Genomic DNA, 17,758 nt, shown 5'->3' with positions numbered 1-17,758 from the left:
CCTGGTATGTATTTTGAGTGTACTGAATGCCTCCCTTCTTGCTCTTTCCTTGCATGAAGGATGCTGAGTCTGTCACCAGCCAGCCCTGTGTTTGCAGCCACCCTCATGTCACTGTCGTGCTAATGAGCACTGCGCTGCTCCCCACTGCGTCACGCGTGCGCTGTGCAGCCCGCTCTGGCAGAGCCCTGTGGCACAGCAATGCCGCGGAGGGGAGCCGAGGCACCTGAGGCAGCGGGTTTGGGAGCTGCTCCACCAAAATCTCTCTCCTCTCAGGTGTACTGACACGAGAGGGAAGTAGAGGGAGAAGCAAGAGGACAGATCTAGTGTTACATCTAAGAAGTAGGAGCCATTTGGGGATTGACTGTTCAGGACATATACTGTACATATATGCATACATACATTTGGATTTTTTAACTTGTCTGTTTGTAACATGCTTTTAATTTTTTTTAGAACGTAATAACACATATGTTTAAGAAGTCAGAAGGCATTTTAATTGTAATTTTGTTAATCTCTGCTTGGCTGGAAGTGGAGAATGTATTAAAACATGGAAAACAATATTCACCATTAGCATACCTGGAGAAGTAAAACACTCCAAGTATCATTGCTGTACAAGAAAAACAATTACTTAAATACGTCACATTTCAAATGAATTTCTAAAACCAAATCGTTATGTGTAGCAAGGAAAGGGCAGTGACTATTTCCCATCTGTTTTCAAAACTAGCAGACTGGTGAGCAGTCACTGGTCAGCAGCTTACATCGTGCTTATTTTCAGGGACTGGAGAAGAAAACGAGCTCTCCCAGTTTCCCAGCTCCCAGTCAGGCTGTCAGTGTTGACTTAAACATTCTTTCAATGGCATGAACCTGCCTGAGGAATGGAAACAAAGAAAAAGTTCCTTCTGCACCTGCAAAAGAAGCTACTGCTTTCAAGGCTTATTTAACGCTTAGAAAAATTCTCCTCCCAGTTGCTTTGCCAGCGACTTCCTTGAGTGCTTTGGCAGCATGTACATAGAGAATATACATTTAATATCCTTTTAGAAGTAATTTAGTGTTTACCAATACTGTGCTTTAAGTTTAGGTTTACCATAATTTGAAGTGTAAAACTGAACACTTAAAATATATTATATTTTAATACAAATACCACTTAAATGAAGGGGAAAAAAAAACCCCACAAGATTAAAAAAAGTAATAAATTATTGTCTCCCAGCTCTAAACCCAAGGTCTTTCTTCTTATATTGCTAAAGCAGCCACCGTGACCTTTACTGTTGCTTTACAATGGTTGAACAGGTCATGGTGTCATGCAGCTGTTCAGCCAAAACTAATGCTATTACTGCTTTCAGCAGCAGAAACAGGTATTTACATGGATAAGTAACGGGTTTCAGTCAGAGCTCTTAAATGTTGTGGAATGAGTGCTAAATTCAGGAATTCAGGTTGGGAGCCAAGTCAGCAGGCTGCCTGCAAGAGTATCTCTGCAGCGTAGATGGGTGGGAGAAGAATCTGTAGACCCCACTGCTTGGCTAGGGCGTTTGCTCCACAGGGATTATTTAAGCGAGAGGCCAACTCCTTTGTATCTTCGTTGTCTTCTGATTGGTGTAAGGGTGTGATTCAGGGAGTAGGTACAGTGTGGATGTCCTAGGCTGAGCCCATCCCTCTTCCACTCTTCTGCTTCTCTAGTCAAGAGCCACAGGTTTGATTTAACTGGGTGTTTAGCTGTAGGAATCTCATGACTTTCCCTTATGTGGCAGAAGACATGGCAATACCTTGCTGTGAGATGTGTGGATAAAAGCATTATAGATTATGATGTGCTTTGCTGTGGGTGGTAGGTGACATTGTCCTCAGCTGACAGGTGGGGAAACTGAGGCACAGAAAGGCAAAGTTATTTCTTTAACTTGCTGAGTAAGAACTCAACTTGGATTATGTATACAGGATGCAAATGCAATGTAAACTAACTTGTTTCTTACCCTGCTTATAAGCCTCTCTACTTTAGTAAGTTGCCCTTTTTAACCACAGAAACGTGTGTCTGCCATGAGATTTATAATAAAAAAAAAATTGAAGAGTAGTAAAGCAATCACTTGTTGTCAGCTGTGAGAGCTATTGAGTGCTTCCCGCTGTCTCGTGCAAGTAAGTTAGAAAGCCCAATATGCTAAAGCAGCCTCTCCCTTATTCAACTCCAGCTGAGTGCTTTAGACCAACTGCGGTGTGCGAATTTGCTCCCCAAGTCCCTTCTGCAGAAAACAAACCTGACTTATTCGCACTGTGCTAGAGAAAAAGTTGCCATATATAGTTGGCAGAGGGGTGGAAGCTGTGCACAGACGATATCAGGATATACTCATTAGCATTCCCTAACTAATTTGGGGGCAAAAGGCTGGGTCCAGTAAATGGAAAAAAACTGTTACTGACCTCAGCTGGCTTTGGCTTAGCAGGTCCGATGACATCAGTGAAATACCCTGATTTCTCTAACATTTATATCTTTTTTTTTTCCCCACCCTTCCAGGAATGGGAGATGAAAAATGGAACATAAATATAGAAAAACCACGCAATTTCCATAAAGGCCTTACCTGTTATGGACCAAGACATAGGCTGCAAAAGACTCGTCTGAAAGGTGGTATCGAGCGATACAACTTAAGAGGTTTTATAATTCTGTTAAGTTAATGGTAGCTTGGCGCTAATTTGCCTGTATTCCCTCTACTGTATTGCTGTGTAACTATGTGTGCCCCTTTTTATTAGCTGTAATTCTGTATTTCCAACTTCACCGGTAAAGAAAATGAAAACCAAAAAAAACAAACCAATCATTGTAAGTAAAAAGGAGCATAAAGTCACAGTTGAAAGTTTACTTTGCTGAAACAGCATAGACCAACGATGTTAATTACATCATATCAGATGGCCTGAACACCACTGAAGACTGGTGCGTCAAGACCGATGTGAAATCATTATGGATAAGAAGTACTCTTACAGACTTTGTGAGGTCTGCCACAGAGGTGGCTGAGTGAAGTCTTGCTCATTAGCAGTTGCCTTGCTGCTAGCCGTTCACATGGCAAACAGAAGAAACGTGCTCACAGAAATGGCTTGGCCAGGAAGACAGGAGCTCTTCAGTGCCGTTATCCTCTACGCTGGTGCGAGACTGTGGGATCACACGACTCAGCTGTGAAGCATTTTTTGGATACTGTTGTAGACAGATGCTTTTGTCATTGGGAGATACAAAGCTGCCATACTTTGAAAAAAATGCATTTTAGTACATTCTCTTTATTACTGTTCCAAAGCACCGGTTGTTTTCAAAGGTCATGTTGTCAAACTATGATTTGTTCCTGATTTCTTTAAAAAGGCAAACAGGTATTTTTAGATACTGTTTCTTGTCTATACTTTTTGAAAAAGAAAACATAATTGAAATTAATCCTCAACAGGTAATGGCAACTCAGAATAGCTTATGCAGTCAGTCTTGTTTTGTTTTTTATGATATAGTATTGTTAAACTTGAGTTATAGAACACTGCTGTACTTAGTTTCCTTCGTCTTTTCAGACCTCAGCTATTATTTTTTAGGAAGATGGATTGAAAAGATGATAGTTTTCAAACTCTTTTATAACAGTTTTACAAAAAAATGGGGATTTTCTTAGACAGGAGTCCACGTCTGTTTACTAGGAAATAGCATCTTGCGTTTTAGTCTGTAAAATTATAGAAATCTGTTCTTCTTTGTCTTCATCCATGTCACTCCTGAGAACTTATATGCACTAAATTGCCAACTAAAGTCCTTCAAAATCCCAAGATTGGCTTTAAAAAATCAGGAGAGAGAGAGGAGGGAAAAAATTACATATATTGAGTTGGATTCTTTTAATTTTATTCGGGGTTTTTTTTAAGCCTTTTGTAGAGCCTTCAATCACATTCTCAAGGGTTTTTTTCTCCTCAACTGTGAGGACTAGAAAATTACTTTTAATTAAAAAAAATAAAATACTACTCTACTTTGAGATAATCAATCACAGATGTTAAGGCTGGAATCTTGATAATTAGTTCAGACTTGCAATTAAAACCACAGACGTTGTCAAGACAGTTATGAAGGATCACATCCCTTTATAGCCCAGCCTATAGTTTTGTCTCCTACCTTTAGGAATAGGTGTGTGTAACTCTCAAAGGGTGCACTGGGATTCCCAGATGAGCTGGATGACAGAGGACTTCCCACAGGATCTGGTAGGATTTGAAGGCACAGAGCTGTCAGAAAGACCTGATAGCTGATAAGACACAGGTCCTGTTCCCAAATGCAATTAGTGCCAGGGATCCCATTGACCTCAGCAGAGTAGAAATGAGGCCCAAAATGAGAAAAGGCTCTTTGCTTCTTGGGACTATGCTTTGTACAAAGTGCCACAGGAATGCAGATACAGTAGGGAAGCAAGTGTCAGTGTGGTTTTTCACTGAAACCAGGATTTTTTATTTTAGGTCATCTGCTTACTTACTAACTCTGTAAGTGGAGGGCACATTCTATGCTGTATGACTATGGAAAAAACAGTATCAAGTTCCCATAAATATTAGCAGAAACAAATTTGAAGCAAAACTAAGTTCATTTAGGCTTTTTATTTCAAATTAAGTTATTTATTTGTATATTTCAATAAATATTTAATTTATATCTGTACATATTTATGATGCAAATTAGGCTTCTAGTCAACGTTTGCAATGATGTAACAGTTGCCATTAAGAAGTGGTCCCGCATCAAGTAATGCAGAGTAGTCAAAAGCCAAATCACTTGGCTTGTTTACCCAATATTGGCATTGTATTTTGCACCCCCTATATCCCATGGAAAAAAAAATAGATCCTTGGCAAGGACAGGTTTTAATCCATGCCTGAGATAGAAGCATGCAGATTCCTGTCCGAGCAAACAGAAACCGTGTGGTGCTGGGGCCGTGCAGGCAACCCCAGTCCCGGCGCCGCAGTCTTCTGCTCTGCCGTAGATGCTGATTGCCCTCGGCACCTATAGCACCCGCTGCAGCAGGGGCTGCCGGCAAAATTAAACATCTTTCACCCTTCCTCCAGCAAAGGCTCCATAAAGCCACCACCGCACCCTCACCCCCAGCCCGGCACGTACTGTAATTGTTTGTCTCTAATGCATAAGCACATTCTCTAACGTGTGTGTAAGTACATCGGTACCATTGCAGTATGCATTAGTGACATGTCTATTCTATATAATGGCCAAGGCTTTGAAAGGAGGAAAACAAAAAACCTCCAGAAATAACCTCTCTATAACCACATTTGGTGCTGTGAAATGTACTCTGTTTTCTTGAATAGTACTATTGCTGTACAAATTTTTATAAAAAGCGACAGGGCTTGTGTTTTCAATGTTTTTAGATTTCAGGATCACCAGGCAAAGTCAGCAATAGAGCAGCATGACTTTTGTATTTTAAACCATTCCATTTCTATGTCTTTTAAGAAAATGTTACACTTGTGCTTCCTCAACAAACTCCTGTTACTGGACCAGGTGCTTTTTTAATTGTTTTTTATGGGTGATGCTTTAAAAAAAAAAAAACAAAAAACCCACACAAAAAAACCCACATTATAACTTTGGGGGATCGAAGGTGTTTTTTTAAAGATATGATTGCGGCAATTTTATTTTTCAAATAGAGAATGCTTACTTTAGTATCAATTTTTGTTAAAGACACTTTCAAATTAATTGGCCCAGGCTGTATGTTGTAAGATAATGTTCTCATATTAAGAATGTAATTATTTCCTTATTGTATTTTTTAAAAAACAAATTCATATTTAAAAATCTCTGTGAAAAAACCATGAAAGAAACATGAAAAAAGTTTTTGTTTTATTTTTGTTATTGGATATGTTGGCAGTGCCCATTATAATTGACTGTAAATATAGTCTTTCTACTGTATTTCTCAATGTATTTAAGTTGTTTGACACACATTCATGGAAACTTCTGCTAAAACAAAAAAAAAAGGTCCAAAATAGACCCACCTACAAATGTGTGTCTTAGTAGCTTCAACTAACTTTATGCCTTTCTAGTTTATTCTTCAGAAAGTCTTGCAGAGTGTGAAAAAAGACTGGCACCTGGTAGGTGCGACAGATCCAAGACCATTATTAATAAAGTTACCTGTTAAGAAGTATTTGCAGTGTTGTTTCTTGGTATTTGTCAGTGCAATAAGTAGGCGGCACCTTAGCAGGACACCCACAATAGTCCTCCTCAGCCAAGTACCATCCTCCCGTGCCAGTCAGGTGAAAAATGCTTGGACAGGTTAGAATTAGCATGGTTTTTTTGGTATCATCAGTTCTGTTCCCATTTAACAGCGCAGTGGCCTTCTGCAACTTGGATGCAGTCTGTCTAAGGGATAGCCCAGCAATGAAAAATTGAAGTTTTCTGTATTTAGAGCTCATAGCAGAAGTTACCACTTACTTATTGAGTGTAACTGCATCAGTTTGCTTAGATGTCAGCCCCATTAATAAATAATGTAAAACTGTAAAACATTAAAAATTACCCCTAAGAAATTAAAGTGATCAAAATCAAACCGAGCTAATTATCAGGCTACTTAACTAGGAATATAGCGATTCCTTACAGATGACTGACAGATTAGCCTGAGAACTGATAAGCCATAATTACTGCTTGTTGCTTTTCCTAGATTTAGCTCTTGCTCCCTTTACACTAAAATTATTACCAAATGTCATACTTAAATGGAAAATACATTTCATTTTGGCAAACTCAGGGAAGCAGTATTGCAGAGTAGTCTAATTGCTTTCACTTCTGTACTTGCAGCCTCCTTGACATTGGGAAAGAAAGGTGGTCAGCGTTTGTAAAACATGTCATGGTAGGATAACTACTAAGAATTGTCTCTTAAGTAGACACAGCATTTTGTCTGCTTAATCAAAGCTTATAACCCTTCACTGCCTTCTGTCAAAAAGCTTTCAAAAGCAAAGCAAACTACTAGTATTTCTCTAGAGAAAGAATGTCTGTAGAAAAGATATATATAGGACAAGTATAAATATATATATTATATATAAATTATATCTTCAGAATAGTTGTACTATATAATAGATACTACTATCATAGTATAAAAGTATGTATCGAAAATTACAAAATGAATACCTTAAGTTACTCAGGCTCATGGCCTAAAAAAGCCTTAAAGAGGATCTTAGTGTTTTTCTATAAGCTACATTTAATACTTGGTCTTCCCAGCCGCATCCCAAAGGCATTCAATATGAAAGACCCCACCAACACCTAACTTACTCCATTGCAGTTTATTCTTGCAGGTGGACACCCACAGTGTAAGCATTGCAGTGCTTTAATGTCAAGTTCTTTTTTTAATGTTTTGGGGTTTTTTTTTTAATTTGTGCTCAAGTTGAGCACCATCAGACGCTTCATTACAGTACTTAATCACAGGGCTTTATGAAGAAGGACTCCTTGCAAGAGAATGAACGATGCCAAATGTGACACCATTTTTTGAATGGAGAGGGAAAAAATCAGGAAACACAGAATTTTACAGCTGTACTGGGCAAATTGACAGATGGTGTAATAGAGTGAAGAGTTATTGACCAGACTGAGAAATCAGCGTACTTGGGTGGAGTCAACACAGGTTTTATACTGGTGTGCCATTGCTCACAAAGTGCTGAGAGGTCTGTGAGGCTGCTAATGACCATCCAGGAAAAGAACATACTCTGCTTGGATTTCTTCAACAGACTTTTGACAAGGTCCGTCACCAAAGACGTTTAAGTAGCTACTGGACGAAAGGAAAAGACACAACTGGGTCAACAACTGGTTGGTAAGCAAACAAAAAATTGGGCACAATTTCTCTATTTCCGGTGGCCTTGGGATCCCAAGGGCTGGGGTCTGAGCCTTGTGCATATCAGAATAATTGAAATAATTGGGGAAAAAATGAGATGAAAAATCTGCAGTTACTAATTAATTCAGGATAGTAAGCCAACTACAAGGATTTCCAAAAATACCTTTCACAACCTCACCAGTGATTAAAATGTCAGAAGAAATTCAACGTAGATAAATGTAGAAAGAACTGTCTGTGGTAGGAAAAGAATAAAAAAATATTTTAAAAAACCCCAATTTAGACAATTATGAGCACCAAAATAGCTCTGACTATGCCCAAAGATGATCATGGAGTTTTAATAGGTTCAAGAAAACATCCATGTACTGCACAGTAACAAAAAACGAAATAAAAAAAACCCAAACAAAAGCAAAAAACATCCTCTAGCAAATACCGCGTGGTCTAACATGCGGTAAGTAGCTCTAGACCCTGCCTGACCGAGACACACGTCACATCAGAGCGTGGGCTCTCAGCAAGAAAGCAGCGGGGGCTGCAGGAGCACCTGACATCCGGGCCACCACACGCCCTCAGTGGTAAAGAGAACGCTGAACTGCTGTGCACAGGAACTTGCAGAAACAAGCAGTAAAACACCCACCTACCACCTCTGATACCTCCACATCTGCTTTAGGACCTACAGAACATTATCCAAAATCTGGGCACTGAATGTCATAAATACATAAACTCATATGGTACAAGAGCAGGAAAGAGGTCCAGAAGTACAGAAACCTCCCCATGCAGGGAAAAATAAGACTGATTTTGCAATTCAATTCAAAAGGAAAACAAAGGTAAGGGCTCTTCAGTGTGGAAAATACAATCTTGAGGAGGGGAAAGAATATGTTAAAAGCATGTAAATATCATCAGCAGAATGTGACATGGGAATGAAATAGTCCTTGTCACTAATGGTACGTAATCTGAGGGTGTCAAAACTAATGGGGCAGGTTCAAAACAACTACACAGAAGTACTTTCACTCACTGCCTAATTCAGCCATGGAACTTGTTGCCACAGAACTCTATGGATGCTAAAAGCTTATATAGGTCCATAAACAATAAGGAAAATTCATGGCAGAAAAGAATTAGTTAAGGCTGTTGAACCCAACGCACCCAACGCTACCAGCTCCGAAGGAGAAAGGTCCAGCTCCACAGTGGACGGAGGCTGGAAGCGCGTCCTGGGTAAGTGTCCTTGTGTGCTTCCGCCGTTCCCTTGCCATATGGCTATTGATAAATGAAACTGGCTGCTTTCATAAAAGGCTATTTAATTTTTCCCACCAGCACTTACAAAAGCATTCTCTCCTATAAAATAATGTATCATCTTCTTTTCAATTTGATTTTTAAAGCAAGCATCTGTCTTAAGACGAAGACAATGCAATGTCATTCCTTCACAATATATTAGGTAACTGAAATAATTAAATTACATCAAGGATATTCCTCTTCAATAATCTCTCCTGGTGACAAGAAAATAATTTTCCTATTAGATTTTGTAGAATTACAGCTCAGTACAATTACAGCTACACAATCCTGAGTTGAATTTAAGTCAAAAGCTTCATTCCTGGTTTCATTATTAATTTTTAAGTAGACTGATAATTACCGTCACTGAATTATTCCTTGGAATTATTACTTTTTTAACCTGTTTTTTTAGCATGTACTGCTGCTTCTGATTTTTTTGGAGGTTAACTTGTGGTGTGATGGTGTAATGATAAGAACAGATCCTTTTATCACATTAAAAATACACTGAGCAGCATTTGTAGCATTTTGCTTCAGCTTTTGAAAACCACGAGGGTCAGAGTACAGTAACAGTTATGTTGAGAACATACTCATATGGATTCCTATGAAAGCAAAGCATCTTTCAAGGCATAAATCACAAAAAGGGAAAAATGGAAAAGAAATCAGTGTCTTAATGGAAAACAGGAAAAAATATTGGCTGTTTTTTATGACTCAGAAGTTTTATTATAGAGACATAATTTATGATGATGTTGAAACCAGTTAGGCTTCAAAATAGCTTATGGCTTTGATGAGGACAGCAAAGGAAATAGAAGTGAAGTGATTATCTTATTCTCTTTTCCATGGAAATTGGTTTCTGAAGTAAAGTAGCCCTTCAGGTTAAGTATTAGCAAGTTTCATTTCATGTCGCATTCATGGGAACAGCTTGTCCATGTCTGTTCTCACTCTCACCCTTCCAACTCGGGAGCTTTCCTCTGGAAGAGCTATTGGAACATCATGAAAAATAAGAGACTTTAGGGTTTCTTTTGGTTTTGCTTTTATTTTGTATCAGAGCACTAAATTTGGAAAATTAAACACAGTCACTTGAGATTCAACAGGCTGCTTTTTTAGTGATAAATTACAATTTAAAGTCTCAGCTAGCCACAATATAGGATTAGAGAATCTAAAATGACAACCACCAAAATGTTTTCTAGCTGAGTTACACAAGCCTCAAGCTCAAGCTTCATTTCTGAACCCAGCCTCACATTTAACATGATGTGCCACAGGGTAGGATGTAGCTGCTAAGTCTTTCAGCAGGGACTATAAGAAAGTGCTGAACTAGAGCAGACTGAGAAAATTAAGTTTAAACTTACATACTTCGGAAATTTTTCCTTGGTGGTAGTTGCCCATCTGATCCTCAAAATATACCCACTCCATGAATAAATAATCCATTTTTCCCCTATTAAAACTTCATTGTGGTCTATAAAACTTCTATGGCTAATTAAAAAATGGCTAGATATAGTTTCTATTGGTGCTTTGCTCCAATATGAGGTTTAGACACCGGAACGGGTTGCCCAGAGGAGCTGTGGATGCTGCCTCCCTGGAAGGCCAGGTTGGATGGAGCTTTCAGCAACCTGATCTAGCGGAAGGTGTCCCTGCTCATGGCAGGGGCATCGGAGCTAGATGATCTTTAAAGTCCTTTCCAACACAAACCATTCTAGGATTCTATAGTTAGTAAGACTTCACATTGCACATCCACAACCACAACACTTAGCAACGTCTCTGCTCTTCCCTGTGGTGGGCATTAGGCAGTGAAAAGAACCATCAAGTTTTTATTTTACCAGCTTCAGGCTTTCCCTGGGAAGGTCAAGCTGTTGTACCAAGCGGCACAGCACCAACCACCTATCAACAAACCATAAATCGTATTCCAAACATAAATCTGAGCTAAGCCCATAGCACCTCACCTCAAAACTTTGAAGCAGGGAAGCATGTCCAAATCGCAGGGGTGCATGGCATGTTCTGACTTTAGACATTCCCTGACCTTCTCAAAGATAGCACTTGCCAGGATGAGCAACTGAGAGCCAGGGCCCAATCCTTGCACGCAGCTAGATTACGGACAGGTTTTGATTTGCAGATCCCTCAATATTGCAAGGAGGATGCAGCTTCTATACAGCACATGTAACTCTTCAGGAAGAGAATGGGATAAAGGAAAGACAATACAGTTGATAAAAAGGAATAAATAAGGAGCAAGTAGCATGTGAAGAAGCCAATGAAAAAGGAAGAGTGGAATAAAGACGCAGGTAGGGCAGAAAACACACATAGCTTTGTTCCGGTTTATGGCTGTTCTTTACGGGGAGATCAAGGTAAAACCTCCTGAATTCTTTAGTTCTTCAGCTAGACAGCATTTCTGTATTCTGTATTCTAGTATTTCCTTTGATTCAGCAGAGTTCTAGAACATTTATTTTTCTTCTGTTGCAGTTGCGTGTCTTCAGTCTCACCACACTGTGTCACCCTCATGCCAATGATGCTGCAGCAACTCCGCTCCTAGGGAAGGAGGGGAAAGTCCTTTCTCCCCAGGCGTGGAGTTCAGCTGCAGCGTAGGAGGGTGCGGTGGAGTGGCTAACGTGGAGGAGGATGAAGCTTTGCTGCAGCCTTCGAGTTCAGTGTTGCTGAAATGGAGAAGTTTGCTGGTAATTACTGACAAATCAAAACACACAAAAGCTCTGAGGACTGGTTAAACCATTTCCCTTCCACAAATCCCATTAAATGCTTCACAAGAAAAACAAAGCAAGCAATAGTTTAGAACCAAATTTTATTAAAGAGAAACCTGTAGTGCAGGTCCTCAGGACAAATGCATACCTTTGGATGCAGTGGAGTACACAGGTACGTATACAGTAGTTCGCCTGCTACATGTTTGGAAGCTGAAAGAGACCGTGATAAACTGTACTGCACAGTTCATCACCATCATTAAAAGTTGCCAAAAACTTGGTTGTGGATCACTAAGAGATACTTGGTTATGTGTGTGCACTACATATTGCACAAGATTTTTCATTAAGCTATTAATTGTGCAATTGAATCACAGTTAAGTGTTACATTAAGCATATTCAAACATATATTTGATTTTTTTTCCTCAAAAACAGCACATCACTACAAAACTGCCATTAAATGTTACATATTTACAAAAATATACAAATAACACTTTTCCCTATTTATGACAATGCACCAGTTATGGATTAACTTCATTCTTCCCTTGAGCCCTGATACTGTATACAAAGAAGCCTGCTCAAAGTCAAGGTCTCCCGAAACAAAATTAGGAGAAGGCATGTACTGTTTTCACAAATACTAGAATGTGCAAAGGCAAAAGGAGAGGACTGCGTAGTCATGTATCTTAAAGGTATGGACTAGAGCGTACTGATGACCACTAAGAACCTTTACACAGATTGCAAGAGCCTCTTTGCCAGAAATCCAGTTAGAAACACAGTGTTAAGCATTTACTGATCATACTCTGGAAAAGCAATTGCAAGTAGTTCAAAAACCAAGTTCTACCTTGGTTGTAATTAGCTTACATATATTCAAAGCACTCTCAGGCTAACCCCAGGAATACGAATTACAGGTGAAACTCAGCCCATCACCTGTGTGAGAACAGATGCGGTGAGATGATGACTGATCGTAGCCTGCCGCTGTGTTTCAGATTCACCGTGGGTGAGCGCCTTTCTTCTGTAACACGAAGCTGAACTGACAAAGTCCGTGGAATTGCATGGTCATAAATTAGGGTAGAATTTGGCCTTGCACTGCCAAATAAATAATGCTCTACATGAACAATGGGTAGTGAGAAATGCTTTGTCAAGTCTACTTTTTATTTTATTTGCTTTCATATCTTTACCAAGAGCTGTAGTTCTAACTAGCCAAAAACCATGATTTGGACTTGGTTTAATGGCCAGTTTTTTCTTCTTTTGCTCACCTGGGTAATGCCAGCAAAATCTACATGGTTTATCTGTCCGAGTCTGGAATGAGAGATTTTGGACCCACCTGTGCTGAAACAGCCACAGATGCACTGTAACTATGCCAGTATTCATCCTTTACACTTAAAGTGGAAAATTCTCCCATTCCAGCTCTCATTATCTCTCCAAACCTTCCTCCAATACCTAATCCAGGCTGAATTGATATTCCTAGTGCAGCTTCATAAATAGAAAGCAACGATGCTATTATAATTTCATTTACGTGAGGAAGGGTGATAGTTGATGTGTCCTAAAACCACACTTGCAATGCACTGGTGTGATATTCTTTAGAACCACCTCCCTTTTTGCAAAGAGAGATATTTATGGTTAATGGAAAGGTAAATCACAGTAGCTGTACGTATTTGTAAAAATAAGCAGCAAGCAAAGCACAAAAGTGGGAGCTTCCCAACGTGCCCTACCAGCTGATCAAGTTCCCCACCTATTCCAATCTGCTATGCCTGTGCAAATTTTTGCTTGTATTTTTCTCAGCCACATAGAAGAGGATAAAAATGCGTAAATCCCCTTTTGACATCAACACAACTTACTGGCAGAGCCACAATCAGAGAGAAGCAACTCAGAAGAGACTGGGATCAAGAGGGGAGAATTCAAGTATACTACTCCATTTGATTACGTTTTCTCTCCAGAGCCTTCTGCGCTGCAGCGAGCACAGCCCATGACATACACCCATGAGGAAATAAATCATAGCTTGTCAGTGATAAATAAAAAAAGGAGCTGTACTCAAATGCCTGGTGTGCCTTTATATGAAATGGAGGAACCCTGTGTTCCTAAAATTAAAATTTCTTGTCACATGTTCAATATACTCCAGTGGCTAGTGTTTACCCTCAAGAATACTATACCAACTCCATTCATCCTCTCTAAACATTATAAAATTACAGCTCATAGAGGGAGCAGGCATATATGCATCCTGGCTCCTGGGAAGCAACCTCTTTTCCACGCACCTCAAGTGGGATGTTGCTGTGAGACAGATCTGTCTTCAACTACAGGCAGAAATGCTGATAATTTCACATGTTCCTGGTGCTGCATCAATTTAGTCTCATGGTTTAAACTCTTCGTACGCAACCAATAAAACTGAAAATAGTTGCCATTATGAATTAAAGTAAGCTCCAAGGCTTAAGCAAAGCAAAATCAAAAACTCATGGCAAAATCATACGCACTGGTAACACTGACTTTCTCACTGCTTTCCCTTGTCCTGTTTCATCTTGTGCTCCTCTTCCTCCTGGCATCTCTCTCTCATACACTGCCTCCCTAACACAGGCTCTACCCCTCAAAGATACCACTGAGCTTTTTAATTATCTTATACCTATCAACTTCTACAGGCTCCTCCAACAAGAAGATTCTGCCAAACTTGTCTAGCGACTTTTCTTAAAATTGTATTTTAAGGTGGAACTTGAAGGCAAGCCATTTGCCTCTGCCTCTAGGAAAGGTTGCATACGGACCTGTCCCACAAACCTGGTAAGTCAAATTGCTCCCAACAGGAATGATCCCTGGTCCTGCTCCTCTGTCAGCAATGGACCCTCTTTATCTCACTTATTCTTCAGCTTCAGGTTGTAAAAATTTATCTAAAAGGCTGTGTACGAGCTTGGGCCTCAATATTTCCCATATTGAAATGCTGCCCAATGGTCTGGCAAGGTGCCTCTGCCCAACCTTGCTGCAATTCTGTAGCTGCCAGACTGAAGGGCTAGAAAGCAAGCCAAACGCATCCAAGCACCATGTCTCATCCTCATAACGCAAAATGAGGCAGAGAGAGGCATGTGGGAGATAATGGGCATAGCTTCCGTCAGTTGACTATATATTTTCCACCACAGACCAACAGCAAGGTCAATATATCCATGGATGAGAGAGGAAAACACTAGTTATTTATTCTTCCAGAGAGTACAAGAGTCATCCACATCTCAGACTAGAGTATGCTTTGGGACAAGCAGCTGAGAGAAGTCCTGCAAAGGCAAAAGGGAAGAGGTCCAGAGAGATTTAATGAGACCCAAAATTAAAAGTGAAAGGATTATAACAAATGAAAGTGGGAAAGAGACAGGAAGGATGGACTGCAGCGAGACAAAGCACAGGGGAACTACATCAACCCAGATACTACAGCAGAGCTCAGAGGAGAGACAGGGATGGGGAAGAGATCGTGATTCTTCTAGTTATCACTCAGGACACTGTAGGATGCATATCCAAATAAAAACATAGATAGAAACAGAACGCAAAGCAAAAAAAAAAGCAAGGAAGAAAAAAGGGGTGTACACTTCTCCTCCTTCTGCATAGTCTTGCCTATTCATAATCCATAAAAAGAATGTCTCAAAACCGTGTGGATACAAGTCTGCTGTTTTCCTATATGAGCTGTTGTTATTAAAAAGCATCTCTTTCACCATTTCAGAAAGATTTCCTTTTAAAACTGTTTTAATTAATAAGCAAATGCTGTGAATTAATATCCTTTTTTAAAAAGAGAGTAAGTCAATTCTTGCCCTTTGATCTGCAAGAGCAGACACTGTCAGTAAGAACTAAATATCAGTATCAAAAGCTGGCTAAAATTAGCAACAAATAACACAGAAATAGAAGACATGCTAAGAAAGTTATTTGGAAGGCCTGGTCTTCCTGTTGATTAATACATTCATTATACCACTAAAAAAACGTGCAACAAAGGCCTATTATTTAAGTAGCACCATGTACTGCTGCATGTATTACTGCCGCCCAACAGTGCTTTATGTCCACTGTATTGCGACAAATAAGTTAAAGATGCAAATTCTAGAGAAACTCAGAAATCAAGTCAGATCAATAAAGCTCAAGTTAGTGTAATGCTTTGAGGAGTTGCAAGGCAATAATTTTGAACAGAATTACTTGTGTAAGGGAAGGAATCTACTTTTTTCCAGGGCTAGTAAATGTCACTCCTAAAAGAAAATCAATCTGGAAGGAGAGAGAGAGAGAGAAAGAGTATGCAATTAAGAACATGTATTTTTAGAGATACTATTAAAAAAAAGTATTTTAATACAAACCATAACAGCTCTTTGATATGGACTTTGTTTTGTACAGCATATTCATAGCCTAGCACTGTTCACACAGCTATATCATTGCACTTCAGAGTATACATTTCTAAGCCTTCCAGTATTTCTTAGACACTGTCTTCCAGAAGATCATCTCGGCTACCAGCACATAAACTAGCTGAAAATAGTAATTCTGACAAGATTCACATAAGAAAAAAAAGATTAAAAGAATGAAAATCCTTCATTCAGTCATACATGGCTCCACAATTCATATTTTAAGTAATTTGCTACTCCATTTAACAGGAAGCAAAAGGCAGGGACTGAAGACTTAAAGAAATGAGATCTCACATATTAAAACTCATGAATCTAACTTGCTGTATATATCAATTTCAGGGGAAAAAAAATTCTAAGAGGAATGCATTCTTTAGTCTTCACATCATCCTGAAATACCATTACAGGTCCTTATTTCCCCGATGGTATGTATAATCCTCTCCACTATATGAAACATAGTTGAAAAGAAAGGAAAAATACAAACTTAGCCCACGAAACATTCCCGTTCAGATTTGGGAAGTGAGCTGTTCTAGCCAATCTTGACATTGAGAAACCCTTCTGCTCTCCCTCCAGGCTTGAGGTTACAAAAAGAATTTGAAGAAAAGCTGCCAAGGTGATCAATTAGGTAGGAGGGCTGACTTAGGAAAGAAGATTAAAAAATTAAGAGTGCACAGCTTGACATTTCCCAAAGACGGCAGGGCCAGGCTCTTAATTACAAAAGCTAACCGGGGGTCTGAGTCATTTAAAAATTTGTCACTTTGATGATTATAGTCTGAAAATAAGTGAAAAACATTACATATATATCCATGACAGGAATAAACACGCATTTAAATGGCACTGAGAGGGCTAATACTGAAATACTAAAAGGAAATAAGGAACATGAAAACACAGACTTAGCATTAGGAAAATATTCTGAGCTCTCCTGTAACTACGAGGCAATTAAATATTATTTGAATGGAGGTTTTAGAACGACTTTCTCAGACCAGTAAGATTTGGCTATATGCCAGTCTCATACAGAAAGTTGTAGAAGCAATGTGCAATCGGGACTGGAACAGAAAAAATAAGTCAGGAAGCAGCTTTTTGGATGAACTTAGAAGATACAGCTCAAAAATCAGTATTTATAAAGGTAAATGCTTATAAATTTCTTCCTGGTGGAAAGCCAATATTTTGAGAGATATGTGCACTTACTTTCATCTAAAACTCTGAAATAAAAATGAAGATGGAAACAATACAGCAGTGTCAATCAATATACAATAACAGCTCTGACTGTAAGGAATTCTGCAATGAAATAAATATTTTAGTCTCTCTTTTCCCCCCAAAGCCTCATTAATAAAAAATCACAACACATTGTTTTATAGGAAACACAGGAAAACTCTACAACTGAAATTGTCATTGATTCTACCAATTTAACAACAATGTATTCAACCTGAAATAACACTAGAAATTCAATGTATATCAGAACCACTGGTTCATCATAAAATAATTACTGCAAACAATTGCATGTATTTCATTTCTTAAAAATAATTAAAGACCCCCACATTTCTTTGAGCATGTATTTGTGTAACAAGGATGGAAACCACTGCAGTTCCATTCTACTGGCCTCTGTTAAGGAGACAGCATGCAGTAGTAGAGTATTCCCACTAAAAGGATGTCTCGTTGGACCTAAAACACAGCTAACTATCATAAGCAGGTCAGATGAAATCTGCTCTGCAAACCAGGAACT

At 39.1% G+C, this 17,758-nt stretch overlaps 1 protein-coding gene across 2 annotated transcripts in view; it reads left to right on the top strand.

Annotated features, from left to right (window-relative positions):
- The window catches only part of AFAP1 (actin filament associated protein 1), a gene marked incomplete at its 3' end in the record, with an annotated part of 61,485 nt that extends 58,967 nt beyond the window's left edge, over positions 1-2,518 (top strand). For both annotated transcript variants that reach the window (XM_081999293.1, XM_081999292.1), the window contains one exon: positions 2,492-2,518. In XM_081999293.1, the coding sequence (XP_081855419.1) occupies positions 2,492-2,518 (27 nt within the window). The remainder of the gene's footprint in view (positions 1-2,491) is intronic.
- Positions 2,519-17,758: the final 15,240 nt, after the last annotated feature.

The sequence above is a fragment of the Phaethon aethereus genome (assembly GCF_964289735.1).
Source record: "Phaethon aethereus genome assembly, chromosome: 4".
Taxonomy (NCBI): Eukaryota; Metazoa; Chordata; class Aves; order Phaethontiformes; family Phaethontidae; genus Phaethon; species Phaethon aethereus.
This window is presented reverse-complemented; position numbering and strand designations above follow the sequence as displayed.